The 8,967-nt window shown below is 41.2% G+C and overlaps 1 protein-coding gene across 3 annotated transcripts in view; it reads left to right on the plus strand.

Moving 5' to 3' along the window:
* setd5 (SET domain containing 5) overlaps positions 1-3,355 on the plus strand; it is a 32,144-nt gene extending 28,789 nt beyond the window's left edge. For all 3 annotated transcript variants that reach the window (XM_066664799.1, XM_066664801.1, XM_066664800.1), the window contains exons 21-24: positions 588-865; positions 957-1,102; positions 1,186-1,283; positions 1,489-3,355. In XM_066664799.1, the coding sequence (XP_066520896.1) occupies positions 588-865; positions 957-1,102; positions 1,186-1,283; positions 1,489-2,055 (1,089 nt within the window). In that variant the 3' untranslated portion in view covers positions 2,056-3,355. The remainder of the gene's footprint in view (positions 1-587; positions 866-956; positions 1,103-1,185; positions 1,284-1,488) is intronic.
* The last annotated feature ends 5,612 nt before the right edge of the window (positions 3,356-8,967 follow it).

The following is an 8,967-nucleotide window of genomic DNA, read 5'->3' on the forward strand; positions in this document are numbered from 1 at the left end:
GTGAATATTGTTTTGCATTAGCACAGAGTGCGCCTCTTTCCCTGTAATGCCCCAGATCCCCTTAACATGCATAAGACCATTGGGTATTGTGGTTTTTCTTTGCAGACATACACATGCATCCTTGTGTTGAACATTGATGTGTCATTCTCTATTAGTACCTTTTGATTTTGAAGTTTGTAATGAGCGGTTTAGCTGGAATGATCATTTATCATAATCAAATGTAATGATACATTTGCCTCATTAAACTCTGACATTCTGTGTTTGTGTGTGTGGGTGTATATACATTTAAATTGACCAAAAAATAAATCATTTCATATTTTGACATGAAGCATCCCCTAACCAAGGTACAATTTGATGATACATGTATTTTTGAGAGCATTATTCTTTGTATTGTTGGGTTACACACATTCTGAATTGGTGCTGGTTACCTCTGCATGTTGTACCACTCATGCTCATAGAACCAATGGATGGTGACATGTTACATCCTGGATATTGTGTTTTAAGTTATTGTGCATGTGGTTATGAGTGTGAGTCTGTCATGCAGCTCTTCAATGCCAATATTTATATATCACACATTTCTTCTCTAGGTCTCTTTACTGGAGTACAGAAAGAGGAAGCAGGGGGCAAGGGACCATGACCCTGGAGGCACTATGTGTACCCGTCCCAGCACTCTCTGCCCCAGTGTTGAGTCCCCTGGTGGGTCCCGCTCACTGATGCAGCCTACTGCGTCCCCACACAGTTCTTTCTCGTCTCCAGCCCACCAGGCCTTCCCACAGATAGAGGAAGTCAGTCCCCCAGACCTCAGCTCCAACACAGGGAGCAATCCTCAATCCTCCGGCCCCCGTGCGCCAGACTCTAGCCAGTGGTAATAAGATATTACATACCCACACCTACTTGAAGAAGACAGTACACATACACTCTAAACAGAGAGATACTCTTTTTCTTCCTGGTTTTAGGATGGTGCCAACATCTGTAGAAAGGCTGAGAGAGGGACAGGGTGTTTTAGAGCGGGTTCTTAGGGGCAATCTGAAGATGGAGCGAGTCCTTAAAAGGCCAGAGGGTGGAACGAGTGAACATAGTAACAGCCGAGACAAGGATATGGGTATGAAATGCCTGAATTATCTTGTTCTCTGATGTAATTATTGTGGCGAGTGAGTATATGAGAGATTATATGTTGTTTTACAGATGGGCTGGAAGTGGACAGATATGAACTTCAGAATTCAACTTTGACTTCCCCAATGAGGAGTCCTCAGAGTTACAGCCCATCTGTCCATCCACATCAGGTATAATTGTGGAAGAATTTTTTAGTTCAAGCCAGTGGTTCCCAGCTCTAGTCTTGGGTTAAACCTGCTCTTAATATTTTTATATCTATTTTCCTGATTTAAACACTTTCATGAGCAAAGTGAACCACTTTTAAGCAATGCATATAAAGCCATTAGTTTTTGTTTTGTATTTTATCTTCAGGTTTGTTCTTTTAATGCTTTACAGGTGCCACCTCACTTGTCAGAATCCCATCAACATCTGGAAAGCCCCATCTACCACCAGCAGAGCTCCTCCCCTTTCCGTCCTTCTTTTACCACCTCCTCTTCACCCTCCTCTTCGTCAGTGGTTCAGGGCTATCCCACAACACGTCTCGGCACGCCAACTCCTCTACCCCAGGATGCACTCTCCTCAGCACCCCTAACATCTTCAGCAGACTCCAGACAGACAGGGGGTGCCCTGCACCATCACAGCAGTGGAGGAGGTTCTGTTGACATGGCTCACCTCTACTCTGGCAGCCATCTCAAAGCCAGTCTGTTGAACAGCACTCTATCAGGTTCTGTTAATATGACCTCCAGAAACCAGGGACACCCCAAAACAGACAGCAGCCCTTTGCCTTCACACGGATCCAGACTAGTCCAGTCTGCTACTGTGCGGAGCAGTCCAGGGCAGGCGGTGCTGCAGGCCAGTTCCAGGCTTCTTTCTGCCTCAGGAGCACAGCACTACCCACAGCGTCATTTACAACAGCCCCCTATGCAGGGTTCAGGAGTACGGACACAGTCTGGGACCTATTAGGACCCTAAGTATGTTTGTGTGAGTGTAAGAGACTGTTTGATTAACCTCTGGAACTCTGGGAAAGGGGAGGGGATCTGATGTACAGACGTGAGGAGTATGGACTCCACCTCTTGTAACAATGGTTTCCTTTCTTCCTTTCTCTTCTTTCTTTTATACTTTTTTTTCCTTCTTCACCAAAAACAATGCATTTCTGCATTCTACATATAGTGTAATGTCTATGGAATCAGTGGAGGTTAAACAGTACCTAGACGTTTGGCAGTAAAGAATCAACATTTAAATAATTATATGTAATTTTAAATTTACCCTAAGCTTTGACATTTACGGAATGAATATGCAAAATAAATAATACTTAAAATCAGGCACCTCCTGCTGAAATTCTAAACAAAATATCCCTGTTTACACTGTCAAACCATATTGGGTCCTTTTCAGTCGGCTTGAGCATTTGGTGCTTTTCAATTAGTATTTTCATCATCCAGATCAGTCTGCAAGACTTTGCTGACAACAGAATTTTCCTTCAAGTAATTTGTTTGTTAGCTTCATTCATAATAGCCTTGTAGTTGAAATCTATTTACTTAGCCCCTTGTCCTCATAATCATTCCATTCAGTTTTTCAGTCATTTTGTCAATCACTAGTTTTCTAGGCGACACAAGATGGTCAGGATCAACCATTGGCAGTTCTCTTGTTTAATTTTCATTAAATAAATCTTCTGGGTTTGTTTAATTTTTGTTGGTGGTTTCTCCACATCTGTAGACTCACTTTGTAATACTTGACAACCACAGATCTTATGGTGCTGCCGATAGCTCAGTTTTTGTTTAAATTGATTTGAGGTTTGTTTGAAACCTGGTGTCATGTTTTCCACTATAGGCCTGTTCTGAGGTATAGCTGTCATATGGGACTGGTTCTATTTTTTTTTTTTTTTTAATGGGGTTCTTGTTGCAAAATCCTTGATGACTAGGATTGCACAGGACTGTTTTGAAAAGTAAGCTGCAGAAATAATATTTTAAACTCCGTTATAGGATTTGTTCCCCTTACTGGTTTATTTTTTATTTTTTATTATTTTTATTTTTTTAATCCTGCAGGATTTTTTTATTTACGTATTTTTGAGAATTTATTTTTCTCTCCCTTTGACCAATCCTTGCATTCCGTATGCCACTCTAGGGAGGAGAAGCTGTGGCTGAATGGTTTGAATAGGAGAAAAAGAAGACAGACAAAAAAAAAAGAAAAGATTGCTGCTGGGGTCTCATACTAAGTATTTCTAATGCAAAGTGCTGCTTTCAGAAGTGTCTATTTTATGAAAGAATGCTGTACTTTTGTCTGTCGTCTGATATTCGTCACACACAGTGAGGTCACAGTGTTGTGCCATGATGACCACCGGAGTGGAACGGAGTATCTCACAAAATGAAATGGATGTTTCTGTTGCAATTTGGGAACTGTAGTTTTTATGTCTTGACAGTCTGCTGAGTGGACCTGAAAGAGACTAAATCTACAGTTGGCTGGAAATTTACAGAAAATGTTTTTTGTTGTTTATTTTTCCTCCCTTGGTCAAAGGACCTTGCAGAGTTCGTTTTTATCACATTCTGGGACATATTTTGATTTTTTCTATAAGAGTTCCCCCTCATGAATTATGAAAAGACATAAGGGTACTCACTGATTAACATGAATGTCTGTCTTTCACAGAAGACTTCAGAAGAAAAAAAGACTTTATGACCCAAAATTTACCAGCACCTTAATTACAGAGGAAAAGATGTTAACAACCAAGAAAACATTTATGTATGATCATGTGTACTTGCATAAAATGTGTTATATACTGTTCCAAGAAAAATATAGTACACTAAATTTACTGCATGATATTTCCTTTTTGGGGTTGGTGTTAACAGGTGAAATTGTTGGATTAATGGGTAATATCATCATTATCGTCGTCTACTTTTCCACTTAATCCATTTCAGGGTCATAGTGGCAACAGGGCAAGGAGAGAAGCCCTGGTGTCTCTGTCTGCTGCAACTTCCACTGGCTTCTTCAGGATATATTGTTCCATCCTGAGCTGTTTTTTGCTTTATCACTCAGCCCCCACTTTACCATAGCAGTTTTGGATTGCACAATCCCTTTTCCTATCGTTTATGAAAAAGACCTTGAGGTCGTTGAACTCTATCACTTGGGATAGATTCTCATCCCCTACCTGAAGGAAGCATGATGTTTTTATAACCCTAAGCCTAACCAAAACCTCAGATTTAGAGGTGCTTGATCAGCTTACTGTTACTGACTGCTACACTCCGCTCACATACATGCTGGGAGCCTCCATCATTGAGAAGCCTGCAAGACCACAACATAGTAAACAAGCCTGATTTAATGCAGAGGATGCGAACGCTACTCACAGCCCAAGCGTACAAGGACCAAATGGCTCGCGTTAGATGACCCGGCACCCCACACTACCAGAGCACATCCGACAATTTGTAACCTCTTTGAGGTTGCCTGGAATCTCTGTCTTCTCCAAGCTCTTCCCATGCTTTAGACTTAGCTTCTGCAGCTGCCAAAGCCATGCTTACTTTGGCCTGCCAGTATCCATTGAGTAAATCAGGAATCTCCTGTGCCAGCCAAGCTTGAAAGCCTTCTCACTATATGTTTGTGCCTACCAGGTCTGTCTGGTAGTTTTGCCACCATTTGATCCAGCTCACTTCAGAATGCGATCAGTGGCCAGTTCAGCCCCTCTTATGTCCATGACCCTCCAGAATTCAACCTCCATTCTCCAAGAAGGTATAGTACTCTGAATTGCTGTTAGATGCATTTGCACATGCAACTGTCTACGTTTTCCTTTCTGTGACCCTCATGTTTACAGGGACAAACTGCAACTTTACAGCTACCAGCCAGCGTTTTGAGTAACCCCACACCCACCCAGCACCCTAGACTGTGTGCAATTCTTGAGTAGGAGGGGAAACCAACCCCATTCGAGCTGTTTGGTTCCAGAGCCCACAATGTGTGCAGAGGTGAGCCCAACTATCTCATTGATATCGCTCAACTTCCCACATTAGCTCCAACTCCTTTCCTCGGTGAGGTTATGTGGGCCACTTTGCCCCCACCTTGTGCCTAATGGGCATTGCACCAGACACTTAGTCTGGACTATTCCAGGTAGTGTGTCCACATGGCTTCAACACATTGCCTTTTCAAGTTCAGCCTGGCTGGGTTATATGGGCTGCCTGGCTACCAAGCACTCTGTTGAACATCACCCCATGCCTTGCTCCAGGGACAGGTCCTGGTGATACTCTCCCAGGCAGGGTAAGTGTTTGTCGCGTTAATTATAAAGGTGTCTTTTTTTGGAGAGTGTATGTGTGTGTCTATATTTTCTCTTCAGACCTGTTCGTCATTTGAGGTCTAACCGGGAGCCCACAGTTTCAGACAGCTTATCACTTGAGGCTGTTAGACCACACCGCCGATCCGCTACACAGTCCAGGAAGTGAAATTGTACAGAGATGAATTTTGGAATAAGTTATTCCTCAAAAAAAGTCACTTAAAATATATTTTTTAACGTTTTCTTTTTAATTATTTTGTTTTTTACACATAGCATAGTTCTTTGCTTTGTGTAAAGGACCCCTCCTGCTCTTCCAAAGAATAGGAAGCAGGGGACATGTAATTCATATTTTAAATAAAATCTTATGACAATGTGTTTTGAAAATAGCTTTAATGGAACACTTCAAAAAAAGTTTACTGTTAAAAAGTTATGTTAAAGAAGCTATACCTGAGCAGTGTAATTTGACATTCTGAATAGGTCTGTCTCACTCAAGCCTACACTCAATCTCTCTACACACACTGTCCTATATTATTACCCTGCTCAAAAGTCATTGGCCATAAGAAGGCTTATAATGTTGAACTTGGAAACCAAAAGAGTACATCACAACTGTAGATTGGTTAAAGATTCATTTGGTAGTTAAAACCAAGTGAAGTTCACAAGCTTTATTTTACTTGGAGCTTCGTTAAAGAGTCAGTGTAACAAAGAGAAGTGTGGCCCAGTTGGCAAGTGCTCCTATATGTGATCTGTCAGCTCTTATTCTCGAAATGTACAGGAAAAACCGCTGAGCAGAAATTCAAAGTGCTGCTGTTTTGTTTCCATATTGTGAGGAGCAGGCATCACCAGATCCAGCTGTAGGCACGGCACTCCATTGCTGGATTGTCCCGATACACAACACGATAGCCACACGCAGTGGGCACTCGCTGACACTTGTTTGGCCAAGAGGTTGGCTTTGTGGGCCTAATAAAGGTAAGTGCAGAATGGAAGAAAAGTGTGTTTAGAGAAAAGTTGACTAACACTGGAATGAGAGATTTACTTTCATGCACCTTGTATCTCCAATACATGATCGTAAAAAAAATTAAAAATGCTCAAAGACCCTTCACTCGACTTTATGCTCACAGGTATGAGACTTTATCCTCTAATTGTGTGTGTTTTGAGCCTCAGTTCGTTGGAATATTGTGTGTATGCTAAACCAAGTGCCTGTTAGCTGGCCAGCTCTGTTTCTAAACAGTGTAGAACGTTTTTATCGTCAGCACCTGTGTTAGTGTGCACTCTCGGGCTGTGCTGAGCTAAATATAATAATATTCTGAAATAACATTTTGAGGCCGTGTGTTGGTATGAAGTGTGGATACCGCCCATTCCTAGTTGTAACACAGAGACTTTGAACATCAACGTCTTTTGTCTTTCAGCCACATACCTACATACAATTCACTTGACTTATCAAGGAAATATTAGACAAAACACAAATTGTGTTGGTCAGGGGCTGGACTGAAGAAACGCTGGCCATTTAAAGGCTAAGCACCAGGTTTAAGGAATAAGGTTTAAAAATCCCCCCACCGGTGTTCGGAAACTCTAATAGGCGTCTTGCCTGTGACGTAGATGGTGGACAACAACTCTAGAAGCTGCGCTTAATTTAAAGCAGAATGACGAAAAGCTGTGTTGTTTTTGGCTGCAATCATTCAATGTACAGTGGGACATCTGTGCACAAATGGCCCAAAGATCCCAAAATATCCAGAAGATGGACTAAATTTGTCAACTTTAAACGGGCACTTTGGAAAGGACCTTCCGCTCACTCCGTTATCTGTAGCTCACTTCACTGGCGCTTTTCCAACAATATGGGCATGTAAGGACACCAACGAAAGGTGTTCAAGAGCCTCTGTAACATGGAGGTAAACAGGGTAAGGACACTCACTTCGCCTCGTTTAGTTGGTGTTAGTTAACGTTAGCTTGACTCGCTAAACTCGGTGACTCGGCTACGGGGTGATAGTTACATTATGGAGGTTTATAGTGTCGGATGGATTCGAGTTCGACTTCAATCACATTTACGGTACCTCTAAATTTGAGTTCAGCTTATTGCTAGGCTGTTGTCATGAATAATGTTGGTTATTTAGCTAGATACTGTCATAACGGTGTTTTACCGCGGCGTAAAAGAATTTCCGTAGCGAGCTCGGGTTTTTCCGTCAATTTAATAAAATTGTCAGTTTTAAAGCACATTAAGCTGCTATTTACATTTTAATTCATACTTATATATGTCAGTGACTAAAATAATGTGAAATATTCATGGAGGTCCATTAAGTGGTGCTTAGCCTTTAAATACAAAAAAAAAGGTGTCAATGTGTTTATGATGTTACTTACGGAAAGCAGACATAGCCAGAACTGTGGCAGTAGCACTTGTCACATCCTCTGTAGAAAGTCTGGCCAGCTTCATACAGCTTGTCCTTATGAGTACACAGACCTGGGACGACATACAGCAGCAATGTAAGCATTGAGATAATTCCACTAGAAGACTGTGAAGTCAGTCAACAGAGGGTGCTGTTGCTTCATCTAAAATGATTGGCGCCAGATCTGTGTTAATATGCAACAGAGCTGCTAGTTGTAACGTGCTGCAACGAGGCAGAATTTAACATCTCCTTTCTCCAGATTCCCACAGTAGGGAACCATGAAGGCCACACCACGTGTCTGGTGAAGTGTCCTTTATTAGTATAGTGGATTTGAATGAAACCAACTGGCATTTTAATTTTGAATCTCAGAAGTTCTGCATTTCCACCATATTTTAGGTTTTCATGTTTTACATTTGCGCTCATGCACTTTAGTCCTGGACAGACTTTTTCACTGTGTGCTATTCACATTTTATATAGTTCAAAGAACAATAAAAATCGAATTGACTTCAAATACATAGTTTTAGTTTGACTGTTGCATTAGATCTAGGTTATAGCAAGCTCTAGACCCATTTCTATTAAGTTTTCAACATTTCATTAGTCTCCCAATGGCATTTCATAATGGGATAATTAAAAATGTAGTAGTGCATTAAACTCTTGTTTAAAAAGTGCAGGTCACCATCATTTTTAACATGTGTTTGAGGCATGAGCGACCTGTGAAACGACTGTGAATGTTGCAGTTGCTGTTGCTACTGTTTATAAAGGTTCCACCCAATTGTTGTGTCCACTTTTCTGTGTGGTGGTGTGAATTCTTTTGCAGTGTTTCAAAATTTTCAGCATGTTTTCATCTTTGTGGAGCCTGGAACTTGTGACCCACCATAGATAACAATGCGCATGTTATAAAATGATTAAGGCAATAATTGGTTGAAAAATCTAATTTACAGTTTTTTTTCCATTGCTTCAAATGCTTGGCATATTTAATAGTGTATTGAACCACAACTACAAGGCAATTGAACCACCAATTAACATTGTGCAAGCTGCATGCCTAATTATCTCACACTTGCCTCAGATCTCATAAAGCTTGGTGAGGAATGATCTGAAACAGATTTGCTTACATATGACATACTGTCATCTTAAATAGAAGTATATAAAAAGAAAACAGCAGTAGCGGCCATTGTGAAGCCTAATTTGAGTCCAAGAACATGGCAACCAATATGACAGGCTGCAAAATGCTAGTTGGTATGCATATGCCTC

This window comes from Hoplias malabaricus, chromosome 3, assembly GCF_029633855.1.
Source record: "Hoplias malabaricus isolate fHopMal1 chromosome 3, fHopMal1.hap1, whole genome shotgun sequence".
NCBI lineage: Eukaryota > Metazoa > Chordata > Actinopteri > Characiformes > Erythrinidae > Hoplias > Hoplias malabaricus.